This window comes from Pithys albifrons, unplaced genomic scaffold (genome assembly GCF_047495875.1).
Source record: "Pithys albifrons albifrons isolate INPA30051 unplaced genomic scaffold, PitAlb_v1 scaffold_45, whole genome shotgun sequence".
Classification (NCBI taxonomy): Eukaryota; Metazoa; Chordata; class Aves; order Passeriformes; family Thamnophilidae; genus Pithys; species Pithys albifrons.
The window spans coordinates 171,708-185,309 of NW_027286060.1; the positions used below are offsets into that span (position 1 = coordinate 171,708).

The 13,602-nt window shown below is 62.5% G+C and overlaps 1 protein-coding gene across 1 annotated transcript in view; it reads left to right on the plus strand.

Annotated features, from left to right (window-relative positions):
- The window catches only part of PLEC (plectin), a 72,976-nt gene that overhangs the window by 12,218 nt on the left and 47,156 nt on the right, over positions 1–13,602 (plus strand). The window contains exons 2-20 of the mRNA XM_071581860.1: positions 420–481; positions 1,377–1,466; positions 3,402–3,479; positions 3,572–3,664; positions 3,871–4,037; positions 5,700–5,815; positions 5,910–6,016; positions 6,100–6,219; positions 6,833–6,928; positions 7,259–7,386; positions 7,967–8,060; positions 8,165–8,319; positions 9,530–9,842; positions 10,525–10,602; positions 11,069–11,230; positions 11,838–11,942; positions 12,506–12,601; positions 12,678–12,803; positions 13,309–13,461. Of these exons, the coding sequence (XP_071437961.1) occupies positions 420–481; positions 1,377–1,466; positions 3,402–3,479; positions 3,572–3,664; positions 3,871–4,037; positions 5,700–5,815; positions 5,910–6,016; positions 6,100–6,219; positions 6,833–6,928; positions 7,259–7,386; positions 7,967–8,060; positions 8,165–8,319; positions 9,530–9,842; positions 10,525–10,602; positions 11,069–11,230; positions 11,838–11,942; positions 12,506–12,601; positions 12,678–12,803; positions 13,309–13,461 (2,339 nt within the window). The remainder of the gene's footprint in view (positions 1–419; positions 482–1,376; positions 1,467–3,401; positions 3,480–3,571; positions 3,665–3,870; positions 4,038–5,699; positions 5,816–5,909; positions 6,017–6,099; positions 6,220–6,832; positions 6,929–7,258; positions 7,387–7,966; positions 8,061–8,164; positions 8,320–9,529; positions 9,843–10,524; positions 10,603–11,068; positions 11,231–11,837; positions 11,943–12,505; positions 12,602–12,677; positions 12,804–13,308; positions 13,462–13,602) is intronic.

Here is a 13,602-nt window from a genome sequence, read left to right on the forward strand (position 1 = left end):
TGGGACAGACATCCCATGGCCTCATTCCTGCGCTGTACCCATCCCACTCGATCAGTGCCCACACTGCCCATGGCAGTGCTGGGTCTCCCTCCCCACTGTGGCACTGGGATCTCAGGGCTGGGTGGGCACCCCTTGCTCTGTCTGAGCAGTGCTCAGCGTTGCGGTGCTGGTGGCTGCTGATGGGTGCTGGCGGGTGCTGATGGGTGCTGGCGGGTGCTGGCATGGTGTTGGCACGCTGGGGCCGATCCCCGTTAGCCATTTCCTTCCCCCACACCCCGTGACTCACCGTGGTTCCCCAGAGCGGTTGGCTCATGATTTCCTGCGCCAGCTGTGCCCTGCGGTGCCACCGGCGGGGCCTGGTTCCTGCTGTGCCATGACCCAGGTGCTGCTGGCTCACCTATCTCTCTCCTCTTTTGCAGATGAGCGAGATCGTGTCCAGAAGAAAACTTTCACCAAATGGGTCAACAAGCACCTCATCAAGGTATGGGCACCGCCAGTCCAGTGGGCACTGCTGTTCCAGCAGACCCCAGCCCTCAGCCCTGGAGGCATCCCCTGCTTCAGCCAGTGTGGCTGAGGACATGGGCAGTGGAGGGTCCCCCATGCTGGTACTTCTGTGCCTCACCAGAGGCTGAGGCATCTCAGCTGATTCCATGGTGGGGGTCTGGCTTTGCAGGCAGGAGCTGCCCCCCTGCTGCCCTCCCATGTGTGCCAGGAGGGAATGGTGCCCCTGGCATGTGGGATGTGTCCTGGACTTTGACACCTGAGTCCCACTCCTCCTGGTCCCCATTCCCCACCATTGTGATAATGCCCATCCCCACAGTGTGGCGGACAAAGCCCCACCTCAGCATCCAGCACATACTGGGATGTCCCCCAGCCCTCATGCTAGTGTGTTTCCACATGTCCCCAACCCCCCAGTGCCACTGCAGTACCACAACCCCCAGCCCACCCTTTCTGCTCTCTCCTAACTGCTCTCTTCTTTCTGCCCTGTGCAGCACTGGCGAGCAGAGGTAGGTCCTTCCTCGCTGTCTGTCCCACTGTGCTCTTCCTCTTCACACATCTTCCTCTCCCCTGATTGGGGATGGATTTGTGGGGCTGCTGGCATGGTGGGCAGCAGATCCTACCCAGCATGATGGGCAACAGGACCCTGCGCATGCCAGAGTGATGGAGTGATGCCGGACCCATCCTTGCACTGTGGGGGGAGTTGCTGTGTGTGTTTGTGGGGGAACGTGGCACTGGGGTCACTGGCAGTGCTTGGGGCTGTGTGTGAGCACCCACTGCACTGGGGGGTCACCGGGTGCCCACCCTGGTTCTGGCTGGGAGGGGTGGGGGGTCCTCAGCTGCACCCAGCCCCCCTGACACCGTGGCTGTCCTCGCAGGCGCAGCGCCATGTCAACGACCTGTACGAGGACCTGCGGGACGGGCACAACCTCATCTCGCTGCTGGAGGTGCTCTCGGGGGACACACTGGTAGGTGCCACACCGCCCCCCACCTCGCGCTGTCCCCCTCTCTCAGTGCCGTGTGCCGGTACCCCTTTGCCAACTGTCCTTGTCCTTCTCCTCTTTCTTGCTGCCCGCCTCTGCTCCCTCTCTTCCCGCTTGGCCGTCGGTCAGTCCCGGTGACCCCGAGCGCCCGCGCCCCCCGCCTCTAACCTCTCTTTGCTTTGGTGCCCTCTCTGCTTCCCGGCGCCGGCCCCCGGCCCACCCACCGCCGCCTTTGCCTCCTCCTCCTCCTTCCTTCTCTCTGCTCCGCTCCGCTCTGCTCGGCCGGGGCAGCCCCGGGAGCGCGACGTCCTGCGGACCTTGCGGTTGGTGAGTGGTTCTGTCATCAGCTCTTGGCATGGCCCTGCATGGTGACCGACACCACGATGCGGGCACAGAGCAGTGCTGAGCATGTCCTGGGGCTCCATTCATGTACCACATGCCCTGTGCCATGTCATCCTGGTGCTCTGGCTGTATGCTGTGCCTGTCACAGTGCTCTGGCTGTGTGTGATGCCATCCTGGTGTTCAGCTGTATGCTCTGCCTGTCCCGGTGCCCCATCCAATGCCAAGCACCGTGGGAGTGGGTTTCCCTGGGCCAGACCTTGGTGGTGGTGGCAGCAAGAGAAGTGTGGCATCACTGGGAGTGTTCCCGCTGCACTGAGCTCCTGTGGGCTGGAGATGGACTATGGCTCCCAGCACTGTGGTGGGATGTGCCATCCACTGCCCAGGTGTCTGGCAAGGAGGATGCCACCATGGCCACCAACCCCCTGGCTCTCATGCTGGGGCTGGTGCTGGCCCTGACAGGCTTGTGGGGGTCCTTGGTGACTCCTGGTTGTGGGGTGGGAGGGACCCTGATCCATTGCTGAGTGACATGGGGGATTTGGGGGCTCCCCAACTCTCCCAGCAGCTAAAGCTGGCTGAAGCGTTGGCATCACTGTGGGGCCAGCATGAATGGGGGATCTGTCCAGGCAAGACCTGCCCAGGGGACCCCAACTGGGACCTGCAAGTTTTGGGGGTGCTCACCCAGCTCAGTGATGCCTGGTCCTGCTGAGGGGGCACACTGGAGTGTGTTGGGGAGCTGCATGGTGAGGGACTGTGGAAACTGGACATGTAGTGCGGTCAGGACTTCAGTGCTGTGGCACTGAGGCTGTCACTGGTCCTGCCTGGGCAGTGGCTGCTGTGCCCACACACCGGACACTCAGCTTGCCCTGGGATGGCCACAGTGGCCCCGGTGCTGCTGGGTGTGGGGTGGGAACCGTCTGTACCAGCAGGTTCATGGGGGCAGCGTGGGGAGCGTCCCCACCCCTTCAGGGGCAAAGTGCGAGGGCGGGTGCCATCGGCATGTGTGGCTCTGGGAGGGGCTGGGTGGCGTGTGGGGGTGTGGCAGCGTGGCAGGACAGTGTCCTGGCGTCATGGCAGGGCCATGGCTGTGTGTGGGGCTAGGGTTGTACCATGGCATTGCAGTGGGGCCATGCAGGGGACCAGGGGGTACCATGGCATTGCAGTGGGGCCGTGGTCATGTGGGGGTTGGAGGTGTATCATGCCATTGCAGGAGGGCCATGGTCATGTTGGGGGCTGGAGGTGTACCATGGCATTGCAGTGGGGCTCTGGCCATGTGGGGGGCTAGGGTTGTACCATGGTATTGCAGTGGGGCCATGCAGGGGGCCAGGGTATACTATGGCATTGCAGAGGGGCTGTGGGTATGCAGGGAGCTGGAGGTGTACCATGGCATTACAGAAGGGCCTTGGCCATGTGGGGGGCTGGAGGTGTACCATGGCATTGCAGAAGGGCCATGGCCATGTGGGGGGCTGGAGGTGTACCATGGCATCACAGAGGGATCGTGGCCATTCAGGGGGACTGAGGTGGCAGGACAGGAGGCCTGTGTCCACTGTGGCTGCACTCAGTTGTTCCTCTCTCCCACAGCCCCGGGAGAAAGGCCGGATGCGCTTTCACAAGCTGCAGAATGTCCAGATTGCCCTCAACTACCTGAAGCATCGGCAGGTGAGAGGAGGGCGGGACCCCTGTGCAACCTGGGACCCCTTGGGCTGTGCTGTGCTCCCCCATCCCTGAGCTGAGTGTGTCCTGTGCCACAGGTGAAGCTGGTGAACATCCGGAACGATGACATCGCTGATGGAAACCCCAAGCTGACGCTGGGGCTCATCTGGACTATCATCCTCCACTTCCAGGTGAGCCTGGCAGAGTGGAGATGGGGGCAGTGATGCTGGGGGGCCAGAGTTCCATGGTGCTGAGGGGCTTCCCGAGCCAATCTCGTCCCTGCACGGGGCAGGAGTGGTGTCACTGGAAGCTGCCATGGAGTGAGTGTACCAGTGCTGGTGCTGGTTCCATGCCAGTGCCTGTGCTAGTGCCCAGAGTAACATCTGTGTCCTGGCAGATCTCAGACATCCAGGTGACAGGGCAGTCTGAGGATATGACAGCCAAGGAGAAGCTGCTGCTGTGGTCGCAGCGGATGGTGGAGGATTACCAGGGCCTCCGCTGTGACAACTTCACCACCAGCTGGCGGGACGGGCGCCTCTTCAATGCCATCATCCACCGGCACAGGTGGGTGCCATGGTGCTGCCACATGACGTGTGGGCAGACGTGTGTTCACCAGGACCAGCCACATCGATCCTGTGGGCAGGGTGTGCTCACCAGGATGAGCCACATCGATCCTGTGGGTGGAGTGTGTTCAGCAGGATGAGCCACATCGATCCTGTGGGCAGGGTGTGCTCACCAGGATGAGCCACATCGATCCTGTGGGTGGGGTGTGTTCACCAGGATCAGCCACATCGATCCTGTGGGCGGGATGTGTTCAGCAGGATGAGCCACATCGATCCTGTGGGTGGGGTGTGTTCACCAGGATCAGCCACATCGATCCTGTGGGTGGGATGTGTTCGGTGTACTCACCAGGATCAGCCACATCGAGCCTGTGGGCGGGGTGTGGTCACCAGGATCAGCCATATCGATCCTGTGGGTGGGGTGTGTTCACCAGGATGAGCCACATCGATCCTGTGGGTGGGGTGTGTTCACCAGGATGAGCCACATCGATCCTGTGGGTGGGGTGTGTTCAGCAGGATCAGCCACATCGAGCCTGTGGGTGGGATGTGTTCGGTGTACTCACCAGGATCAGCCACATCGAGCCTGTGGGCGGGATGTGTTCAGCAGGATCAGCCACATCGATCCTGTGGGTGGGGTGTGTTCAGCAGGATCAGCCACATCGAGCCTGTGGGTGGGATGTGTTCACCAGGATCAGCCACATTGATCCTGTGGGTGGGGTGTGCTCACCAGGATCAGCCACATCGATCCAGTGGCCGGGGTGTGCTCACCAGGATCAGCCATATCGATCCTGTGGGTGGAGTGTGTTCAGCAGGATGAGCCACATCGATCCTGTGGATGGGATGTGTTCACTGGGGCCAGCTGGTGATCCTACTTGGGGCAATGTGGGCATGTGCTCCCCATGAGTCCTGACCCATTGGCTCATACTGGTGGTGCCGTGCTCACCATGGCGTGCCAGGGCGTGGGCAGGCAGGTCCCCACGGGTCCTGCTGGGACTGCTGCGTGCTTTTGGGGAACACAAGCATGTGCAGGGCTGTGCCATATGGGGGAAGGCACCCTTACTGTGCCACAGCATGTCTGTACTGTGCTCTGCCTCAAGCCACTGCCATGCTGAACTTGGTTCCACCATGGAGCCCCAAGGAGGGGCCAAGGTGTCTGCTCCAGAGGGCACAAGGGCGTCAGTTCCACAGGAGGTTGGAGTGTCAGTCCCATGGGGGTTTAGGGCGTCAGCCCCATGGAGGTTTGAGGTGTCAGACCCACAGGGAGTTGGGATGTCAGCCCCATGGGGGTTTGGGGTGTCAGACTCAAGAGGGGTTGATATTTCAGCCCCATGAGGGTTGAGGTATCAACCCTGTGGGGGTTTGGGGTGTCAAACCCCCAGGGTACTGGGGTGTCAGCCTTTTGAGAGGTTGAGATGCCCATCTCACAGGCCACGAGGGCTCTTTCTGCACTGGGGTCCCTGCTGGGGACCATGGGAAGTCTGGGGCTCCTGGTGCCCTTGTGCTGGGTGTGGGGGTCTCACCTGCTGCAGGTGCCCCCAGTGTGGGTGTATGAGACATGGGGTGGCCTGGCAGGGGCACGGGCAGCCCTGGGGAAGAGGGGACCTGTTGTCCTGGGATTTTGAGGCCCCCACGACCCTGCTGACCCCTGCTGTCCCACTGCCCACAGGCCGATGCTGATTGACATGAGCCGGGTGTATCGTCAGAGCAACCTGGAGAACCTGGACCAAGCCTTCACCGTGGCCGAACGGGACCTGGGGGTGACACGGCTGCTGGATCCAGAAGGTATGGGCTGGAGTGAACCAGGCGTGTCCCCTAACAGAGCCCCCATCCCTCCCTGCCACAGGATCCACCTGCCTGACCTCCTCTATCTCCACAGATGTGGATGTGGCACAGCCAGACGAGAAGTCCATCATCACCTACGTGTCCTCACTGTACGATGCCATGCCACGTGTGCCCGAGGTGCAGGATGGTGTCAAGGCCAATGTGAGTCAGGGAGCCAGGAGGTCACTGCTGCTGTCACGCCTGGTGGTGTCACCCCTTGACTCCACACATGTCCCCTTCCTCAGGAGCTGCAGCTGCGCTGGCAGGAGTACTATGAGGTGGTGACGGGGCTGCTGCAGTGGAGCCGTCAGCACTCAACAGTCTTTGAGGAGCGTCGCCTCCCTGCCAGTTATGAGGAGATTGAGGTAAGGCCACCAGCACAGCATGGGCATGGGGACATGAAACAGTGATGGTGTTGCTGGCACGGCATGGGCATGGGAATGGGCATGGTCGAGGGCATGGCATGGGGCTGGTGCTGCCAGTGTGGCACAACCATGGGGACTGGGGATGGAGACAGGGATGGTGCTGACACAGCAATGACTGACCCCAGGAGCCACCAGTGCATGGAGGGGTCCCAGCTGGCCCATGGCCCTGCCATGGGTGGCTCGTGCCTGGTGCAGAGTCCCAGCCAACTGGTGGCCCCACTGTGGGTGGCTCATGCCTGGTGTGGCAGCCCCTGTGCTGGCACATAGCCAGCTGTGCCTGCTGCAGGTCACTGGGAGACCTGTCCATGGCTGTGGAGCTGAGCCAGAGGTGCGCAGGGTCCTGGAGCCATAACAGAGTTGAGCGCCCCGTCGGGGGGGCCCCGCCTGACTCACCCTCCCCTGCTCTGCCATGAGTCACCGCTGGCAAAGCCCGGCATGGCCACTTCCTTCCCGCCGGCTCTGCACGCATGGAAAATTGGAGGGGAGGGCGGATGCCCGGGAAGGGGTCAGCAGCAGCTGAGGGTCCCTGCTCAGCTGCCCCCTCCTCTGGCAGATTCTCTGGCGCCAGTTCCTCAAGTTCAAGGAGACTGAGCTGCCGGCCCGAGAGGCTGACAAGAACCGCTCCAAAGTCATCTTCCAGGCGCTGGAGGTGCGTGGGCTGGAGGCTGGGACTGGAGTCCCGAAGGGTGGGGGTCCTGGGTGTCTGGGATCCATGGAACGGGTGGTCTGAAGGTGAGGGCCCTGGGACTGGAGGTCCTGGGGAGGTGGGAGTCCTGGGCCTGGGTTCTAGTGGGTGGGGATCCCGAGGGATGGGAGTCCTTTGGGGCTGGGAGACTTGGGGAGCTGGAGGTCTTGAGGAGCTGGGGATGGGTCCCAAGGGGATGATGGTCCTGGGGCTCTTGGGGTGCCAGGAGTCCTGTGGCAGCCCCTGGCACATCCCTCGGGAGTGCAGGCAATGTGTGACATTTGGGGGGCACAGGGCGCAGTGCAGTCGGGGCAGCTGAAGGTGCCCCCCGGGTACCACCCACTGGATGTGGAGAAGGAGTGGGGACGGCTACACGTGGCTGTGCTGGAGCGGGAGAAGCTGCTGCGGGCTGAATTCGAGAGGCAAGTGGCGGGCTCCGGGGGGGCTGGGGGGGACTGGGCAGGGCTGTGCTGGCACTCGCATCCCCCTCCCGCTGCCAAACCACGGGGCTGGGCCGGGGTGGGGTGTCCCGCCCCCCCCGAGGGAGAACCACAGGGCTGTGAGTCATCACTGTGGCTGTGAATCCAGCACAGTGGTTGGCCTCGAGTGCAGCACGGCACGGCACAGCGGGAATGGAATGTGGGGCAGTGGGGATGGAGGGCAGTGGGGAGGGGATGGGAGGGGGATAGGAGGCGGGGTGGGGAGTAGGATGGGGGGTGAGATGGGATGGAGATTGGGATGGGGATGAGGATTGGGATAAGTAACTGGATGGGGAGCAGTGTGGGAGATTGGGATTGGGGGCAGGATAGGGATGAGAAGCAAGATGGGGATGGGGATCAAGATGTGAATATAGGGTGGGATGCGGGACAGGATGGGGAGTGGGACAAGGAGAAGGATGCAGACTGGGACAGAATCCACTCTGTGCATGGCCAGGACAGGTACCCCCCAAGCAGGACCCGGTCCCTGCTGACCATGTCCCCTGTGTCTCCCATGTCTCCACAGGCTGGAACGGCTGCAGCGCGTGGTCACCAAGCTGCAGATGGAGTCGGGGCTCTGCGAGGAGCAGCTGAACCAGGCGGATGCTCTGCTGCAAGCGGTGAGTGATGGTGACACTGGGGCAAGGGGGACCTGGCAGGACCCCCACCAGGACCCGAACCCTGGCCATGCCCCTGGCCGTGACCCCACGGTCCTCTCCCACAGGATGTGAAGCTGCTGGCAGCAGGGAAGTCACCACAGAAGGTGGCTGAGGTGGAGCGGGACCTGGACAAGGCGGATGCCATGATCCGGGTGCTCTTCAATGATGTCCAGTGCCTTAAGGATGGGCGGCACCCACAGGGCGAGCAGATGTACCGCCGGTACGGCCTGGGGCAGAGGGCTCAGGGGGCTCAGGGGGTCCCCATGGGTGGGACCTGCAGGATGAGCAGATGTACCGCCGGTACGGCCTGGGGCAGAGGGCTCAGGGGGTTTGGGGGGTCCCCATGGGTGGAACCTGCAGGGTGAGTAGATGTACCGCTGGTATGGCCCAGGGTGGGGTTTTGGAGATGTCCCTATGCCCTTTCCCCATGGCCTTGTGCCCCCCCAGAGCCCTCTATGTCCCCCATGTCTCCCTTTTTCTCCCTGCCCACCATGTCCCCAAAGTCTCCCAAAGACCTCCATATACCCTTTGTCCCTCATGTCCCCCATGCCTCTCAACGGACCCCAAAGACCTCAAAGACGTCCCCATGCCCCTCATGCTCCTTGCACCCCAAAACTCCCCATGTTTCTTGTGTCCCCCAAACCCCTGCAAAGCTCCCAGTGACCCCCATGCCCTCCATGTCCCCATGGCCCTTATGTCCCCTCAAAGGCCCCCATAGCCTCTGCAGCCCTTCCACTTCCAAAAGTCCCCTGTGGCCCATGTGACCCCAAAGCCCCCCATGCTCCCAAAGCTCCCATGTCCCCTTTGACCACTCTTACACCCCAAGCCCCCCCTGTGCTCCCAAAGCCCCCATGTCCTCTGTACCCCCCTTTGACCCCTGTACACCCCAAAGCCCGCATGCCTCCAAAGCCCCCATGTCCCCTGTGCCTCTCCAAGGACCCCGAAGACCCCCCATGCCCCTCATGCTCCTTGCATCCCAAAGCTCCCCATGTTCCTTGTGCCCCCCAGATCCCTGCAAAGCCCTCAGTGACCCCCATGCCCTCCATGTCCCCCATGTCCCTCACGTCCCTTGTGTCCCCTCAAAGACCCCCATATCCTCTGCAGCCCTTGCACCTCCGAAAGTCCCCTGTGGCCCATGTGACCCCAAAGTCCTCCATGCTCCCATAGCTCCCATGTCCCCTTTAACTGCTCTACACCCCAAAGCCCCCCATGCTCCCAAGCCCTCATGTCCCCTATACTGCCCTTTGACCCCTGAACACCCCAAGGCCCTCATGCCTCCAAAGCCCCCATGTCCCCTGTACCATTCATGTCCCCCCCTTTGACCCCTGTACACCCCAAAGCCCGCATGCCTCCAAAGCCCCCATGTTCCCTGTGCCCTTCATGTCCCCTGTGACCCCCTGTGCCCCCCACTGATGCCCCTCACCCTGCAGCGTGTACCGGCTGCACGAGCGCCTGGTGTCCATCCGCACCGAGTACAACCTGCGGCTCAAGTCGGGGGCGCCGGTGACGACCATCACGGCCGTGACTGTGGCATCGGGGCAGCGGCGGCCGGAGCCAGATGAGGCACCGCTGAGGTACCTGCAGGACTTGCTGGCCTGGGTGGAGGAGAACCAGCGGCACGTGGCCTCGGGCGAGTGGGGCGCGGACCTGCCCACCGTGGAGACCCACCTGGGTGCCCACCGCGGGCTGCACCGCGCCATTGAGGAGTTCCGTGCCAAGGTGGAGCGGGCACGGGCCGATGAGGTGAGACCCCCAGGGTGCTGGGGAGCCCCTGTCCTTGGGGATGATGAGGTGAGACCCCTGGGGTGTTGGGAATCCCCAAGTCCTGGGGTCGATGAGATGAACCTCCATGGGATGCTGGGGATCCCCAAGTCCTGGGAGACCTCTGGGATGACCTTCTAGTCCCAGGGGTCCCCCTTGGGCTGCCCCCACCCCTGCTCCTGAGCATTTCCCATGAGGCTGTCCCTGTTCTGTGCTCCTGGGTGTCCCCCAGACCCTCAGGGCTCCCCCCACCCCTGTTCTCAGGGATTCCTGAGGTGCTGTGTCTGCCCCCACCCCTCCTACTGGGTGTCCCTGAGACCCACAGGGCTTCTCTGCCCTACTCCTGTGGGTCCCCAAAGCACTATGGCTCCTGGAGGTCCCTGAGGTGTCAGGGCTTTGTGCAGATTGAGAGGGACTCTGGAGAGAGCAGCCTGTCCTGGATTTGCCCCCGCTCTGGAGTGCCCCCTGACACCCCCCACCCCTGTGCCCCGGGGTGCCCTGAGGGCATCCCCTGGCCTCCCACCCCCTGTACCTATGGTTTGGCGCATCCCCTGCCCTCCCTGCCTGCCACCCCTGCCATTACCCCCCTTGTGGGGTGCAGGGAAGCTCGTGGGGTGCTGCTGTCCCTGGAGGGGTCCCAGTTCTGATGGTGTGTCCCCTCCAGAACCAGCTGTCCCCTGGCCCACGTGGCGCATACCGGGAGTGCCTGGGCAAGCTGGAGCTGCAGTATGCCAAGCTGCTGGTGAGAGCTGGTGGGGAATGTGGTGGGGGGACATGGAGGGGACTTGCTGGGGAGGGCTTGTGAGGGATGTGGTGGAGGGACATGGAGGGGGCTTGCTGGGGAGGGCTGGTGGGGGATGTGGTGAGGGGACATGGAGGGGACTTGCTGGGGAGGTGTGACTTGGGAGTTGGAGGGGGCAGACATGGGGGGATCTGCTGGGAGAGGTGTGACATGGGGGGTGATGAGTGGACAGTCATAAGAGGACCCGATGGAGAGCGTGTGACATGGGGGAAACCTGGTGGGGTGGGTGGGACACAGAGGGCATGTGACAGGGGCTGTGCAGTGGCTGTGAGGAGGAGGATGATGGCAGTGGGAGAATGTGGGGTGTGAAGGATGAAGGACATGCGGCCACATGTGAGGGTGAAGGCGTGTGAGGGGTGGATGTGTGGGGTGAGGACACAGTCACAGCCCCCTCACACCTCCCCAGAACTCCTCCAAGTCACGGCTGCGGCACCTGGAGAGCCTCCACGGCTTTGTGAGTGCTGCCACCAAGGAGCTGCTGTGGCTGAGTGAGCGTGAGGAGGAGGAGGTGGCCTTCGACTGGAGCCACCACAACCCCGCCATGGCTGCCAAGAAGGAGAGTTACTCGGTATGGGCATGGTGGGGTGGCATGTGGGCATGGACACGGGCACAGGGGTGGGCATGGACACGGGGATGGACATCGACATGGGCGTAGGCACAGGAATGGACATGGACGTGGGCACAGAGATGAGCGTGGGCACAGGGATGGACATGGACATGGGCAGAGATGGGCACAGACGTAACAGGGCTTGCACACGTGAAGGACACCTGCTGCACATGCACGTGCACATAGACATGCATATGGACTTACATGTGGATGTGGAAATGCACATGTGTGCCACCCCTGCTCAGACACGGACATGGACATGGACATGGACTGAGACCTGCACACGCACATGCAAACATGTGCCATCCCTGCACACAGACACAGGCATGGCTGTGCCATCCCTGCACATGACTGTGCCACACAGTCCTGTCCCTGCTTCGCAGTGCTGAGCCTCCTTGTCCCCATCTCCCACACCTTGAGCCCCTGTGAACCACCTGAGCACCCCCATCCCCAGAGCTCCCCTCACACACACACAGAGCATTTACTGGTGACACCCTGGCTCACACACATGTGTGTGAGCCCTGACCTCCCATCTGTGCACACGTGTGTGAGCCCTGACCCCCACCAGGCACTGATGCGGGAGCTGGAGCTGCGGGAGCGGCGGATACAGGAGCTACGGAGCTCAGGAGAGCGGCTGCTGCGTGAGGAGCACCCCGGGGCACAGACACTGGAGGTGGGCAGGGGGAGATAATGGGGTGGTGGCTACAGGAGGGGCTTTGGGAGAGCAGCTACTGCCCAGGAAACACCCTGGGATGCAGACCCTGGATGTGGGCATGGGACTGAAGGGGTACAGGGAAGTGGATGGTAGGCATGGGAGGCTGAGGGAGCCACAGGGGCTGAGGTATCTGAAGGGTGGGGGGAATTTGGAGGGGTCCTTGGGGTCTCAGTGAGCTTGAGGGACCTGGGGTGGCTGGGAGAATCCAAAGGGCTGGGGGAGCCTGGTGGGTTGGGGAGTGGGGTCAAGGGGGCCTGGGCACTAAGGGAACACTGGTGTGGGTGAGGGTGCAGGTTCAGGTTCAGGTGTGAGTGCAGGTGTGGGTGCAGGTGAGGATGCAGATGCCTGTGCCAGTGTGGGTACAGGTTCAGGTGTAGATGCAGGTGCAGGTGAAGGTGCAGGTATAGATAGAGGTGTGGATGCAGGTACAGGTGAGGGTGCAGGTGTGGGTGCCTGTACCAGCACAGGTGCCCTCAGTGCCAGCCCTGATGTGCCCCACCCTGCTCCCCCGCCCTCCCCAGGCGTTCCTGGCAGCACTGCAGACCCAGTGGAGCTGGATGCTCCAGCTCTGCTGCTGCATCGAGACTCACCTGAAGGAGAACACAAACTACTTCCAGGTAAGGAGGGGCCAGGGAGGAGCTGGGTGGGTGAAAGGGAGGAGGTGACCTCAGTACTGGCTCCTGTCCCCCTCAGTTCTTCACTGAGGTGCGAGAGACTGAGGAGCTGCTGCGGAAGACAGAGGAGACGATGCGACGCAAGTTCAGCTGCGATCGCGGCACCACAGCCACGCGCCTGGAGGACCTGCTGCAGGACCTCACGGTGAGGGCTCACCTGGGACCCCCAGGGGGACCCCCAAACCACGGGGGGTGACCCCACAATGACCTCCAGACCCTGGGGGCATCCCCCCAGGGTGATTGTCACTAATCCCCAGGGCCAATCCCCCCAAGATCCCCAGGGGGAACCCCCAGGATGACTCTGCTTCATGACCTCGTGGTGAGGGCAAATGGGACCCTGGAGGGACCTGCCAAATTGACCCCCCCAAGATCCCCAAGGTGGTCCCTTCAGGGTGACCCCCATCCCCACTGCAGCTCCTGGGATGATGCCCAAAACATGCCTCCCACTGTAACAGGCCAGGGTGATGACTCCCCCCTCACATTCCTGACCCCACCCCAAATCCCTGGGACCCCTGCAAAATCCTGAGAGCTTCCAAAACCTTTAGGACCTCCCAGTATTCCTGAGCTCCCCTAAAAAACCTGCTATTTCCCTAAATTCCTCATGCACCTCCAAACCAAAATCCTGAGGTACCCCAAACCTGCTCCCACAGGAGCAGAAGGAGCAGCTGGCAGAGTTGGGGACGCAGCTGGGGGCTCTTGCCCGCCGTGCCAGGACCATTGTGCAGCTGAAGCCACGAAGCCCCGGGACCCCCCTGCAGGGCCGTCCCCCCATCCAGGCTGTCTGTGACTACAAGCAAATGGAGGTGCGGGGGTCACAGGGGCTGGGGTGGTGTGAGGGTTGCTGGGAAGATGTTGGAGGACATGATGGGACCAGAACCCCAATCTGACACAGGGTCCACGGGGGGCCAAGGGGGATCACAGGAGGACACCCACTCTGGACTGAC